Raw genomic sequence first — 15,313 nt, forward strand, 5'->3', positions numbered from 1 at the left:
GCCCCTAATGTCCCCCGATGTTTATTCATCAGTCTTTGTGATATAACCTAACATTTTATTCACCTTTTTTGGTAGTTTCTGCACAATATTCTCTAAATGCAATCAGCGTTTCTTTCTCCTCTGTAAACTCCAAGTATTTAAAATAGGCAAGGACCTCATGTTATCCTTTTGTCACAGTCTGATCCAGTCTTTTATCACTTTCAGTTTCCTTGCCTGGTTTAGTGGTCTAACAAACCAGAATTTAAGAAAGCTCCAGCAGATTACTAAGCAGGCAGCTAAAGTTATTGGGACTGATGGAGATGATCTGGCAAGTGTGTGTGTCAGATGACAACACTAAAGAAACTGACACCAGACGTCCATTCCATGTAGAACTTCAGTAAATCAGGAAGGAGAGTCGCTTTGAAAATCCACACAAATCGCCCCAGAAGTTCCTAGTGAACTAGGAGGGTGCCTTCCTAGTGAACTTTGGTTCATTGTTTCCTAATGTCTCATCGATTACTGTAATTCCCTCTTCTTCAGCCTCCCTGCAAAGTCTATACAGAAGCTACAGTACATTCAGAAATCCACAGCCACACAAAGCGTTCTGTTCACATCTCTCCTGTTCTGTCACAACTTCACTGGCTACCAGTTCCATCAAGGATTACTGTAAATTCAACATTCTGTTTCTCACCTTCAAAGCCCTACATAACCTTGCCCCTCTACCTCACTCAGGTCCTCAAGCAGTAATCTCCCTACTGTTCCACACACCAGACTCTCCACCCTGGGAGGAGGCAGGTCCTTCAGTGTTCAACTCTGGAACTCTCGTCTTCGAGGTTGCTCCTCTTTCTCCACCTTTAAATCTTAACTCAAAATTTTTCTCTTCAACAAACTTTTGTCTTCTGTGTAATTTTTTTTTCCTCTGTATGTAAAGCAACCTTGAGTTTGTGAAAGGTGCTCTATAAATTGAACTTATTATTAGTGCCATAAAAATTTTTAATAAGCAATATCGTAGAAATTGATTTTAAAGTTTCATAGAGTATGTATCCTGTAACCATTTTTGTGTAAATATGCGTTATGAAACTGCCTTACCTGTCTTGTCTCTGTTTGTTTTCTTTCTGTCTTGTTATTGTATGCAACTGAGAAGGTCAATTTCATGTTTTCTTGTGTAAGTAGGACTAAATAAAGCAACGTTGAAATCTTGCTTAGACAATGAAAACATTTTATCAACAAAGAGCTCTAAATCTTTTTCAGAGGTCACTGTCTCCCATCTTGCATTTATAACTGACGTTCTTGTTGCCTGCATGTAGCACTTTATGCTTTTCTACATTAAACTGCATGCTAGCTACTCAAAATGTAATTCTTCTTCCATAACGGAAAGCATTTTTGCCTCAACACAACCATTAAGTAGTTCAGGAAGAACATGCTTTTTATGTTCTTCTGCGTTTTTAGCCATTAGTAAATATGTCATAGCTTTCTTTTATTCAGGCTAGATGTACCACCTTAGGTGGCTTTGTATAAATAATGAAAGCCAGAAACCCGCTGCAGGGAAGATGAATATGTTTTGTTCATCATAACATTTTATTTCTGTGCAGATCCAATGTGTAGCCTGCTTTCCTCTAAAGGCAGAATGGCCCGTCTCCTCTGCAGTGTTGGCTTGTGTGCTGCTTTGGTGACTTCCATCGTGGAAATGTGACTGGAGATCAGCGCCTCAAAGCAAGATGGTGTCTTCAGATGCTGTTGGTTGATTTGCAGTTAACGACAGTTCTAATGACAAGAAACAAGTTCTTGTGGGACAAATACGTTGTCGCGGCCATCCTGTCATGAGGACCAGGCTGGTTTTTAAGTTTCTATAGTTTGTTCTTCTGTCTTCCACGTTTTCCTTCAATAATATGAAAAAAAGTAACATTTGTACTATTGACATTGGTTGCATAGATTATAATCCATTGTCATCAAAGATCTTCAAATCCGTATTTATAGAAGAATAAATAAAATGTATGCACCTTGCATAATTTGGCATTTGTTTTACAGTGTGCCCATCTCGGCCCCCATTTTAAAATCACCACCCCGTTTGCTTGAGAATTGTGTTGGTCTCTGTGGCCGAAAGGGCATCACCAAACTGATGGCGCAAGAAAAAGCCACACTTGCAAGTGGGCAACCGTACTTCATCCAATCCAGCTATAGGCACGGCATTGTCTGTCTGGGTCGTCCCGGGACACGATGCGATATTCACACCGGGAAAAGATGGGCTTGCAAGATTCTGGCCAAGATGTTGGCTTTGTGGGTCTGCAGGTAGAAAAAACAAAGGTGATATGGGATGCGGTGCCAAGACTTGACTTTCTTACCTTCTTTTTCATAATCTCAAACACTACAGACATGTTGTTTTATAGGACAGGATAGCTTAAAGGGTACGTAACTGAAGAGGCGGCCAGCTCTGATCCTGGGGGGGCCGCAGTGGCTGCAGGTTTTTCTTCCAACCCAGTTGCTCAGTTAGAAGCCAATCCCCATAGATCTGATTGAATTTCATGGCTTGTTCGTGTTTTAACTCTACCATCCATCCATTCATTATCCAACCCACTATATCCTAACACAGGTTCACGGGTTCTGCTGGAGCCAATCCCAGCCAATGCAGGGCGTAAGGCAGGAACAAACCCCAGGCGGCAGGGTGCCAGCCCACCGCAGGGCACCTATACCATGTCAATTCATTCTTAAATCATAGATTTTATTTTCCTCTCTAATGATACCTGTATCATCCAAATGATTTAAGCTGACAAGTAATTTTCCATTCTTCATTTACTCTTTAGTTTCCTCCTGAGGATTTTATTAAATAAAATAGTGAATGATGAATAAACCCATTGTGGCACTTTTTGTGTGATTTTTGGGCTATACAAAGATAAATTGTAATACACGTGGGTGGAAATGGATATGAGCTATATAGTGAACTGCTGGCTCCTTTGTAATTTGCATCTTATTGCTAATAAGGAGAAATTAAAACAAGGAATGCAGCTGTTTAAGACTAAAATAAGCAATTAAATGTTCAAAATCTTAACAAGCGAGACGACTAAAATGCAGCACAAAAATGTCACCTGAGCAATAAGTGCTTCATCAGTAATGGATAATTTGTCAAGAAGCCATTGGGTCGGAGTAAAAACCTGAAGCCATTGCAGCCCCTCAAGACTGACGGTGCTCAGCCCTGATTTAAAGGGTTTTAGTCTTCAATAGCAAATTAATTAAAGGAAGTTAATGGCAACAAAAACTGGTCACTGATTAAGAAAATGGTTAGAATTAATAAACTGTAGCCACAGGGGCCATCCAGGATCGGAGCTGTGCACCCCTGGTTTATACAAATGGCATGAAAATCAGCTTCAGCAGGTGGAGTACTGCCAAGTCTGTCCCATTTATTTATCATTTCTGCAGTCAAACTGCCTCTTCTGTAGCCCAGTATGAGCAGACATTCCCTGCCTTGGATTGATGCCCCATCCACTGATTCCTGCTTGGCTCACCCTGAGGTGTAGGGACAGGCAATGGCTTTCATGGTCCTGAACTGGATAAGCAGCTTAGCAAACGATGAAGTTGGTTTAAACCCAGAGGAGAGGGTATCATCTACTCCTAAGAGACATTGCTCATCTGGGTGACGTTCACAGTGGCATCACAATGTATTCAGACTCTTCACTTCTGTAGATTTAACTTTGAATGGATATATACAGTATGTCATTTTTGTTCATCAATCTACACTCAGTAACCCATAACGACAAAATGAAAACATGTCAGAAAATGTATTAAAAAATCAAAGACCCCTTTGCTGTGGTACTACAGATTGTGGTCTGGTGCTTCTTGTTTTCTCTAATTCTCCTTGAGATGTGTCCAAAATCTTGGCAAATACAACTGACTGGACACCATTTAGAAACACACATGCCGGCATATATAAGGATTTCAATGCACACTGCATGTCAGGACCCAAAAAAAAAAAGCAATGGAGTCCGAGGAACTCTCTGAAGACCTGTGATACAACTATGGTGAGGCACAGATCAAGTCGATAAAATCATTTCTAAAGCTTTGTGTGTTCCCAGGACCTCAATAATTGGGAAATGGAAGAAGTTTAGAACCACTGAGATTTTTTTTCTAGAGTTGACCATCCAACCAAACTGATTAACCAGGACAGAAAGATCTTGGTCAGGCCCATTGGTCACGCCAAGAGAGCTTCAGAAGTCTGCCACGGAGTTGGGGAAAACCTGTGGGAAGGACAACAATCTCAGCAGCACTCCATCGATCAGACCTTTATGGTAGAGTGGCAGGGACAAGAAGACCTGTCAGAATTGAGGGAAGGATGAATGCAGCCAAATAGAGTGGTCCTTGAAGAAAACCTGCACCAAGGTGCCCACAGCCTCAGACTGGGGCAACGGTTCACCTTTCAGCATGGCAATGACCTGATGTGTGGAGTGGCTTTGGAACAAGTCTGTGACTATCCTGGAGTAGCCCAGCTTAAGTCCAGACTTAAACCCCCATAGAACATCTGTGGAGAGACCTGCAGATGGCAGATTACAGACATTTCCAAGTGTTTTTCACTTTGTCTGTAGTGTAGACTGATGGGCAAAAATGTCACATTTATCCATTTAAAATGAAATCTGTAACACAATGAATTGTGCAGAAAGTGAAGATTTTGGAAAACTTTATGAATCCACTCTAGTGATTGTCCACTTTTCCACAAAGATAATAAATGGCTGCTTTAAATTAGCCCGTGAGTAAGTGAGGAAGGGAGGGTGCGTGTTTGTGTGTTGCCCTGCGGTGATCTGACCATAACCAGGTTGTTTCCAGCCTTGTGCCCAGTGCTGCCAGAATAGGTGTCAGCTCCACACAAACAAATTACATTTCTGTATGTACTCATGTATAAGTCGGGTCTTAAACCCCAAAAAATCGATCATAAAATCAGACCCGAATTATACACCCATTCAAAAATGCAACACTTAATTTTTTTTTTTTTTTTACATCTTCTTGTCTCCTCCAATCACGCAGCAGTTTCTCAGACACATCAAATTTTGTTGCAGCAGCACAGTTACCAGTTACTTTGGCCACTTCAATGACTTTTAATTTAAAACCAGCATCATATTTTCTTCTGATCGAATGCTCCATCGCAGATAAGTGATGCTCTTATGATAAAGGTGTATGAGGGTGTGAGATACAAAAAAATCACAACAGTGCAAACATCGCTTCAGAATAGTTTGGGTATCGCCGTGTGGTCACGTAGGCACAATATATAGAAAATAAAGGGCAGTGTGCTCCGTGGTTACTCTCTCAGGTGGGCTAACGTTAGCATATCATAATCTCTTGGACCAATAGCGTGAGTTTTCTGCATTCAACCAACATTATAAAATACGGAAATTATACAGTAAAATCAAACCAAGACTTAAACGCGGGAGAACTTAAACAAAAGTATATACGGTAAATACATTGACAATGCCACTAATGCCATATTTATGTGTAAACAGTATACATTCAAGTGTGTAGAATTCACTTTTACAATGTAGAAACTACATTTTTAATAATAAGTCTCAGGCTGTCTCATTGTGGAGTCATACTGTTTGTAATATTACAATTATGTACAACACTTTTCCAGTGATTATCGCTGTCAGTGCTGTGCTCCCATGTAGGCAGTCGCATAATGTGACATGTCCGGTAACTTGCTATGATAAAATCCTATTTTTATCTTTAGTCATAGGGGAAGACTCTTAGAGCGTAAGACCTGACAGTCAAAGAATGGAAGTACAATGCATAGAACACAGAGACGAGGTATAAGGACCACGTGTTTGTGAGCTCACAAACAAGAGAGAAACTCGTCTGTCTGTGTTTTATGTACCACGATAGAATGGAAAAATGAAAAAGAAAGGGCCGAGATTCGCCATATCTGTTAAAACTTTGTACAGCATCAGCACGTTATTGGCTGTCATAAAAATGAGCGAGCACGACTGTGTGTGGAAAGCTACCAAGTGTTTAGTAAATGTGACACGCCCAGTGATTTTCAGTCATGTAAGTTGAGATGTTCTGCCGATGAGATCGTCAGCTGTGGTTGGCAGGTCTGATGTATCCAATAACTAGATGTTGTGGGATGTGACAGCGCCTTAAACTAAAAAGGGGAGTCCAGTCTTGGCACATGTACTTTGGGATTGCATTAATGAGCCCTTGCCAAGGTCTGAAGAAGTTCTAAGCAGATCTTCATATTTGATTTTTTTCAAGTTTTGAATATTCTAGAGCACCGCTTTCTCATTGAATTAGATAGGGTGGCCTGGCCAAGTGAGCGAAATAATTGTCCATGCTGCTAGTGTGGTTTTCCAACAGGATTTTTCAGAGTATAGTAGACTTGTATCTCATTCATTATTAGGCCTAATATTGTTGGGCTAGGTGTGACTAAACCAAGGATTTTTTGGAGAGAAAGGCAAAAATGTTTGACCCAAGATGGCTTAATTGTTGGCCATTCCCTAAACATATGAGCTAGTAATGAAGGCACTTGATGACAGTCACCCTGCGTGTATTTTAGACAAGATGTTTGTGACTTGTGATGCTCCTCTCTGCCTATTTGTTGTGCCCCAAACTAACCTGCGCTCTGTAGGTGACTAGACCTTCAGCTATATAGAGACATCCCAGAATTAATTAGATCAGCTGACTTAAAACTCATTTGTTCGGGATGGCATTTAACTTACCCTGGCATTCTGACATTTCTTCAGTTTACCCTCCCTGTCCAGATGCTCAGGCTGATTTGCATTTGTACCTCAAATTACGTTATTTGTTTGGGTTTTTCTGGTAGTGTTTGTATTTTTGTATCTTATTCTGGTGTATTTACTCCTTTTTTACTTTAACTCTTTGTATATGTTGTATTTTTCTTTATTTAGTGTTTTATGCAGATATTATTTCTATCCAATGTTGTATATGCCCTTTTGTCCTTTCTTTGGGAAAGACACTACAGTAAACCCTTGTTTATCGCAGTTAATCCGTACCAGACTCTACCGCGATAAATGAATTTCCGCGAAGTAGGATTCTTTATAAATCTAATATTTTCACAGTTAGAGCATAGAAAACCTGTTTATGACCTTCTAAATACGTTTTTTAACATTATTAGAGCCCTCTAGACATGAAATAACACCCTTTAGTCAAACGTTTAAACTGTGCTCCATGACAAGACGGAGATGACAGTTCCTTTTCACAATTAAAGGAATGAAAACATATCTTCCTCTTCAAAGAATGCGTGTCAGGAGCAGAGAATGTCAGAGAGAGAGGAAAGCAAACAATCAAAAATCTATACGTGCTGTTGGGCTTTTAAGTATGCGAAGCACCGCGATAAAGCGGCAGCAAGGAAGGGAGCAATGTGAAGGTAGTATTTCAGCATTTTTTAGAGGAGCGTCCGTATCCTCTAGGCCAACAGCCTCTGTGTAAACACCCCCTCCGTCAGGAGCAAAGAATGTCCGAGAGAGTGAGAGAGACAGAGAAAAGCAAACAATCAAAAACCAATAGGTGCTGTTAGAGCTTTTAAGTATGGGAAGCATATCGTATATCATTGTGGAGTTTTATTTAATACGTAATACGTGCTCTGATTGAGTAGCTTCTTAGCCATCCGCCAGTAGCGTCCCTTGTTTGAAATCAACTGGGCAAACCAACTGAGGAAGCATGTACCATAAATTAAAAGACCCATTGTCCGCAGAAATCCGTGAACCAGCGAAAAATCCGCGATATATATTTAGATAATGCTTACATTTAAAATCCGCGATGGAGTGAAGCCGTGAAAGTCGAAGCACGATATAGCAAGGGATCACTGTATACAAATAAAATGTTTTATTATTTTATTATTATTTATGGAAGCCCTTTCACCCCTCCCGCCATTAGCCAGCATCTGTCCTTGTCCCGTTTCTTCATTTGTGTAAATGAGGCTGAGGATAAGCATGCTCTGGGTGCTGTGGAGCTACCAGTTGCTTTTCTGTCCCTGATGCGTCTTTAGGATTGTCAATTACGACAACAATTGCAAAGTGTGGATTGTGCTACCAGAACACATCTGATGGCTCCACAACATCTCTTCACGTGACAGAAAATGAGTCTGATTTTTTTTTTTTTTTTTATTTTCTTTCTTTTTCTTTCCACTAGCGGTCTTTAATAGAGCACTAAATGACAGTTGGGTGACTGGCACTAACCGCCTTTCTTCTTATGTCAATGGAATGGTTTTAGCAGGAAGTGAAACTGCATTTATTTGGATAGTGAAGCACTAGTGTCCACCTATTAGGTTGCCGCTGTGATGGCCACTGACCACCTTTTGGTCACCCCTGCCTTCATTTGCCGCCCCCATTATGCCTTTCAGTGGCTCCTCTGTGGGTGATGGCTGACCCTCTACTGATCAGACATGTTTCTTCAGCCCTTCCAAGGCTATTTGGGTCTCCAAGTCTTTCCAGTATACATCATGTTCATCTGAGTCATCTTACCAGCAAGCGAGGAATCAAGCAACAGCTCTCTTTATCTAGGGCAGGGGTCTCCAACTCCAGTCCTGGAGAGTTACTGTGGCTGCAAGTCTTCATTCTCTTTTATTAATTATTGACCAGTTTTTGCTGCTAATTAACTATTAACTTTTATTTTAATTGACTTTTCTTGAGACGCTGACTGCTGAATTGATTCTTTTTTCCTTAAAAGGTACCTAAACATGAATGTGATGTGATGTGAGCCAACAGATGAGAAACTAAATTAGGGCCTCAAACTCCAACCATCTTCACTTCATTCTGTTTCTTAATCTGAAGCCAATTCTGGTTGCTAATTAAACTCGGCGCTCATTCTGCCATGGCAGACATTTCCAAAACTGTTGATTTTCTTTTTTAAGAGCGCTGTCAAAATGTTTTGTGGACCTGAGCAGATTAATATTACTGAGGAGGCTTTCACCTTTTCTTTATTTTCAGTTATTGTGTGATGGACACAGGTTGTTGCTTATGCGTTGGCACATTTTGCGTCTTAATATTGTTTGGTTGCTAATTGAGGGAAAAATAATAATTAAGGGGCCTTAGTCTTAAGCTGTGCATCAATTAAAATTAAGTTAAAGAATTAATTAGCACCAAATCTGGTCACTAATTAAGAAAAGGGTTAGAATGAAAACCTGCAGCAACAGTAGCTCTCCAGGACTGGAGCTGGAGACCCCTGAGTTATATTCCCCTCAGTTATATTGCATAAATATTTATAACTACACATCATTTTTAAAGCTCAGTGTCATGGGGCCCTGGCAGCACCACCACCACTAATAGGGCAGAAACCAAGAGTCAAAGTACCACACCAAGGCAGGCCACATACCCTCAATCCATTTAGGGTGTGAGGTACAAACACACAGAGAGAACATGCAGACTGTACACTGACAGTGCCCAGCTGGGATATAAACACAGGGCACCTGACCTGTGAGGTGGCAGCGTTAACCAATGTGCAACCCTCACGGTATCAAAAGAAAGCTGAACCCACTTACATTTGTTATTTATCCATCTAAGACAGATGTGACAAACTCGGATCCTGAAGGGCAGCTGTGGCAGAAGGTTTTCATTCCAGCCTACTGCTGGATTACTGCTGCTTTTTAAGATTCACAACCCTTAATTGTTTCTTTTTGATTAATCAGCAATGAAGCAAGTATAACAAGATGCTAAGTGAGCCCACAGATAACCAGCTAACTCAGGGGACTCGCAATCGCTTCCTGCAGGACCACCATTATTCCAGCCATCCGGTTTCCTAACCTGCTAATCCAGGGCAGGGTCGCGGGGCAGCTGGACCCTATCCCAGCAAACTCAGGGTTCAAAGGCCATTACAAGATAAACACACACGCACATTAGGACCAGTTTAGTGTCACCAATCCAAATAATCTACGTGGACACGCAGAGAGGAGGACCTGGGTGCTACCACTGCGCCACCTTGCCACCCTGCACCATTATTGCTCTAATTCATTTTTTTAATTAGAAGGCCGTTCTCTCTGCTAATGAGTCTCGTTTGTTAATTCAATGGCTTGTGGTGCTCTCATTCTACCACAGGTCAATGTATCCTAGACCAGGGATCGCCAACTCCGGTCCTGGAGGACCACCTTGGCGGCAGGTTTTCATTCTAACCCTTTTTTTTAATGAATGCCCTGTTTATGCTGCTAATTAATTTATTTTGAATTCATATTAATTAAATTGTGTGTTTAAAATTTGCTCCCATGAATTTCTTCATCGCTCCTCTGAATTGCTTCATTTCTTCTTTAAACAGAAATGAAATGTGAATTGAGCGAGCCAACAGAAGACCAACTAAGTCAGGCCCTCAAACTCCAACCAATTTCACTCCAATCAGAAGCTTAATGAGGTGCTGAGTCTTGTCGTTAATTAAACCCGTTCTTTAATTCTATGGCTTGTTGCTGCTCTCATGGTACATTAGCAGACATTTCCGAAATTGTTGATCTTCTCTTTTCTAAGGGCTCTGTTGCAATGTTTTAGGGACCTGAGCAGATCAGCATTCCTGAGACCTTCATCTTTCTTTATTTTCAGATATTGTATGATGGACACCAGTTGTCTTGGCTCATTTTCTATCTCATTATTGTTTGGCTTCTAATTAAGGAAAAAGAAACAATTCAAAAACACGTTGCTAATTAAGAAAAGGGTTGGAATGAAAACCTGCAGCCACTGGGACCCTCCAAGACCAGGGTTGGCGACCCCTGTCTTAGACCTATGTGATTTTCTTTTTAAATAATTTAATTAAAACAAATATTATCTAATGGACACAAATAAGAGCAAGTTAGCTGTCATTGTGGTAGCAGTAGTTGGTTACTAGATAAGGTAATACTCCACCCCAAAATTATATTTTTTTATATGTAACTTAACACATGTACCTTATAGTAGTGGCCGAGAAAAAAAATGTAATCTCATATTTCCATGCAGAATGGAAAGAAGAATGTTTATGATAGAATACAAGCCAATAGCGACCCATGTTGTACGATGGCAAACAATATGAGAACAGAAAAGAAAATGAAAATCTCAAGTTACTTGTGTTGCGTAATCCACATGTCAGTTAGCCAGCCATTTCCTAAAAATGTGTAAAACGCATGCATGGCTTCTTGAAAAAAAAAATTGTTGAATAGCTACTTCAGGGTAAACATCATAAACAGTAAAGAAAAGCCTCATGGGAATGAAGTTTTGAATTGGAAGGCCCGCCTCTCCCCCTCATTCATTGGTCAAGAGCCCTGTCTTCAAACCATAAAGTGACTCCTGTGAGACTTCAGTTTACCAATTATTATGTTCACAGATTATTCTGGAAGAAATTGCTTAACCATATGTTAGCAAAAAAAAAAAAAAGCATGCATTTTGCACAATTTTAGCATGCGGTTGGCAAAGCCAGTCACGTGAGATTTTTTTTATTTTTTTTTTCCTTAATTCTTATTTGCATGGACTTTGTTTCACAATGTTTGCTGTTGTGCAGCATTGGTCACTAAGGGGTTCTATTATTTCAGGAAAATTTTCTCCTCATTTTGTATGAAAACATGAGATTATTATACATTTACTACAAACTATGTGGGGTAAGTAACATATACAAAAATATCATTTTGGGTGAAGTGTTACTTTAAGAAACTGGCTGGAATGAAAAAAGCCCCTGCAGCCCCGCCATGATCTGAGTTTGACAGCCCTGCTCTACGACATTAAGAAAACAAAGCTCTGTTTCAGGGCTGATCCGTTTCTGTGCTGCCCCCTCCCAATGCCCAGTCCAGCTGAGCCTGCTGTGTGGTGACCGTGGGTGCCTTTAGTGGTTTGCTTACGTGACGCAGGTGAATCCCATCTTGTGGCAGTAGCATTTATCACAGCCTCTTGTGAAGGACTCTCCTGGCTTGAACAGCTTCTCCTTGTGCTTGCATTTCCCTGAAAACAATTTTCAAGACTGGAGTTATTCTCTCTTTTTCTTAAAGTTACCCTAATGAGTATAAAGAAGAGAAGCCAAATCTTATCAGCAGCTTCAGCTGAGCCTCTCCCAGTGTGGCAGTTGAGCTCCAGGAAAACGCCCAGCACTGAGTAGAAGAAATGACAATGGCAGATTAAAACGGCTCTGGAGTTCATCAGGGTGTGTGCCCTATGATCTCAGTCAGTTTACCAGAAATCTAGATTCAATTTTATACACATTTGTCTGTCAAATCCAAGAGGTTTCAAATGTATTTCTCAATTGGAAGAAAAAAAAAATGCAGGTATCTAAAAGTAGCTGTTCTGCTTCTAATAGTTAAGTCAATTAAGCAGAGCGACCGTTTTCATTAAAGAGATTAACAAAGAAAAGAAAAGAAGAAGCGCATTTGTCATAAACAGTAACAGGACACTCCCATCAGAGGGCGTTGTTGCGCAACTTGATGACTAAGTGAATGCTTAAAAGAAAATCCCGTTTTTACTTTCCTCTTCGGAGGCTCCAGCGCTCTGTGGCTGAAGTGAAATCGGTAATAACTGAACTTCTTTACCCGGTGAGATCCAAAGAGAAATTCATTCATTTCCTGACCTGCTTATTCACTCCTTCTAGCAGCATTTGCTGAAAAACGGGAACCAACCCAGGGGAGGGTACGAGACCCTCGAATGGCTTACTTAGACTCCATCCATTATCCAACCCGCTATATCCTAATTACAGGGTCACGGGGGTCTGCCGGAGCCAATCCCAGCCAACATAGGGCGCAAGGCAGGAAACAAACCCCGGGCAGAGCGCCAACCCATCGCAGTTACTTAGACTCGCCAGTTAAATTTACACACACATACGTCTGGCACGTGGATGGATAAGCTGAGCATTCAGAGGGAAAAGCCACCAATGGTGCCAATGTTTCTGCACCTGTGTAAGTGGAGCACTGACCGAATAAGGGGACTTACTCTGGGTGTTTGGGGGAGCCTGTGGTGAGGGCTGCGCTGGGCCTTCTTGGATTTTCAGAAATACGAAATATTAGCTACACTATTAGGCAAAGGGTTTTATTAAATATAATAATCACTTTTTTTCCTTTTATATTTGCAGCCCCTTGCCTTTAATAAAAAGTCCGAATTAACGTATGCTGTCTTAATTTGGGGAATTCAATCATGGGAAAAAAAGTACATAATAAACAAGAAGAGCTGTGGCAAATATTTTAAATATTGAAATATGTGCCATTTACATTTTTAAAGACTAAATAATCTCTATTAAAATAGACATTTGTCATTTTCACCCGTTGAGCGCACAATCCATAGTAGAGGATCGAAAATAACCTCATATTTGTAACCACTGACCTTGAAATAGTCTAAAACGATACCCCACGTTTATCTATGAAATCTGTTATTTGTGGCTTTCTGGGAGCGGCTCTTGAGAGCTGTGGCCGTCGATAAAGAATCAAATATCACAAATATGAGCCTATACCAACTTCAAAATAGCATAAAATAACACTCCACATGTCTATAGTACCAATCCCCACTTTTTTTTTGAAGTTTAGTGAAAAGGAGTAACTTTGACCCATTGCATTAGCCCTGGGTTTGGCTGATTTGCCCTGCAGTACCTCAAGTCCTTCTGATCATTTTTGCTGAAGACTCGTATTTGTTTATCATAAGAGTGTAATTCCTTACACAAAATATGATCCAAAATTGCCTAAAAATGAGGGTCAAAAATGAGAGAACCCCCAAAAAAGGCTAACAATCTTGAGTAACTAGACATCAAAATGAGTCAAACGGTACATCACGTGAGGGGTGTTTCTTGTACCGATGAGTCAGGAGGCGGCGGACAAAAAATGTGATTTGAAAGTAAAAGCGTTAGTAAGTGATTCGTATGAACACAAAATACGGTATACATTAAATTATATTTATATTCTGGGTGTACAGGTATCGGAGTTCATAAATTTTGCTTCTCAGCTGCACCGTTACATCTGTACACAAGAGGGCGCCTCTAAAAGCCGCTTTTTGCATAAGCACTCGATACAAGATGTTATTCGGGTGCGTGACTTCCATAGCCTTGAAAAGCTGTCACTTGCTCATTTATAAAACCTGCATCGCCGGGGCCACAAGCCTGTTCTAAAAGCGTTTGTCGCAAGGCAGAAGAAACAGACCCGAAAGAGTTACCGGCAGGCACACCGCCGTTACCATTTAATTTAACGTTTATATTTAAGATGTGGAAGGAAACTCATAGCGCCGGTGCCCCACCATGACTGAAACAGCGGACTGTTGAGCTGGGTGTAGTGGCTCTACTATAAAGTCACCCGACGTAGACATTTGAATGCAATAAATAAGGTACAAACGTTATTTTTAATGTTTTTTTTTTTTTTCCTTTAGATGGGCGCAGACAGGCGCCCCCATTCTTTCCACTATGCCCCGCCCCTAACTGTAAGACACCAAAGCTCACTGTGCCGCCACGCTGCCCTCCTGAGCGCACAGATAGACTTGTAAAGGTCCTTTAAACCCCACTGAGGTGTTTCTTCAAATATACCTACAGTCTCTACATCGGGGAGATCTACCGGCTTACCTGCATGGTGGTAAACTGCCGCTTCTGTCCCAGGTGCCATCCAGACAAGCAGGAGCGCCAGGCAGGCTGTCCCCAGGACGGTTAGACAGGAGAGGTGACTTCTGCAAAACGCCATCTAGACTCCCACCTCCAAAAATTATAAATATGCAGGCAGGGCTAAAGCTTAATGTGGTCTTTTATTTCTTTCGCCCGTTAGATTTAAGGTTCCGCTAAGGACTGCATTGTTATTTACCGATGCCAGCAACTGCAGTAAATGGCTTCAATGCTAAGTGACTCAAAGAAAGTCGAGCGAACACGGGTGGTTTGGAATTCAGGGAGAATTTATACTCAAATTGTGGGCGAGCGGCCACCTGATGGGGTGGATGGACGGCGCTTCTTTCCTGTTTTCTTCCTGGACTTCTCTAATTACATAATTTTCTACCCTGTCACCCACCCATCCACTCCCCTCCCTCCGCTGCGGGCTTGGCGGGGCGCTTTTTAAAAATCATTTACTCATATTTCTTTTTTTTCACGTTCCTGTTTTCAGGACGGTGAGCGCACACTTCCCTTTCGACTTTGAACCTTCATCTTCTTTTGTGCTCGTCTCCCGCCGCGCGCCTCTAGTAAAATCTGCCGGCTTTGAACAGCATCTCGGTTTCCATAGTAACGGCCCTTCTCCTAGTGTTCCCCGGTAACAGCCCGAGATTCTCCGCACAATTACATCCTACTCAGGTCTCCTCAGCCTGCATTTCCATGGAAACTATGAAGCCCAGGGTTTGCAAAACCTTCATGTAAGTTGTGAAATGAATCCCCCTTGTTTGGTGGTGGATAGAGACCAGCCCAAGATGTCACAATGCTGAGACCATGACATCACTGACCCTTACAGAGAAAATGG

The 15,313-nt window shown here is 41.3% G+C and overlaps 1 protein-coding gene across 1 annotated transcript; it reads right to left on the reverse strand.

Moving 5' to 3' along the window:
* Positions 1-1,519: 1,519 nt before the first annotated feature.
* Positions 1,520-14,835, reverse strand: LOC120540383 (beta-microseminoprotein-like). Its single transcript, XM_039771097.1, has 3 exons — positions 14,440-14,835; positions 11,756-11,855; positions 1,520-2,262 (listed from the first exon to the last, which is right to left on the reverse strand). The coding sequence occupies exons 1-3, from the start codon at positions 14,552-14,554 to the stop codon at positions 2,142-2,144; spliced, it is 336 nt and encodes a 111-aa protein (XP_039627031.1). The 5' UTR covers positions 14,555-14,835; the 3' UTR covers positions 1,520-2,141.
* Positions 14,836-15,313: the final 478 nt, after the last annotated feature.

Source organism: Polypterus senegalus, chromosome 12 (assembly GCF_016835505.1).
Source record: "Polypterus senegalus isolate Bchr_013 chromosome 12, ASM1683550v1, whole genome shotgun sequence".
Classification (NCBI taxonomy): Eukaryota; Metazoa; Chordata; class Cladistia; order Polypteriformes; family Polypteridae; genus Polypterus; species Polypterus senegalus.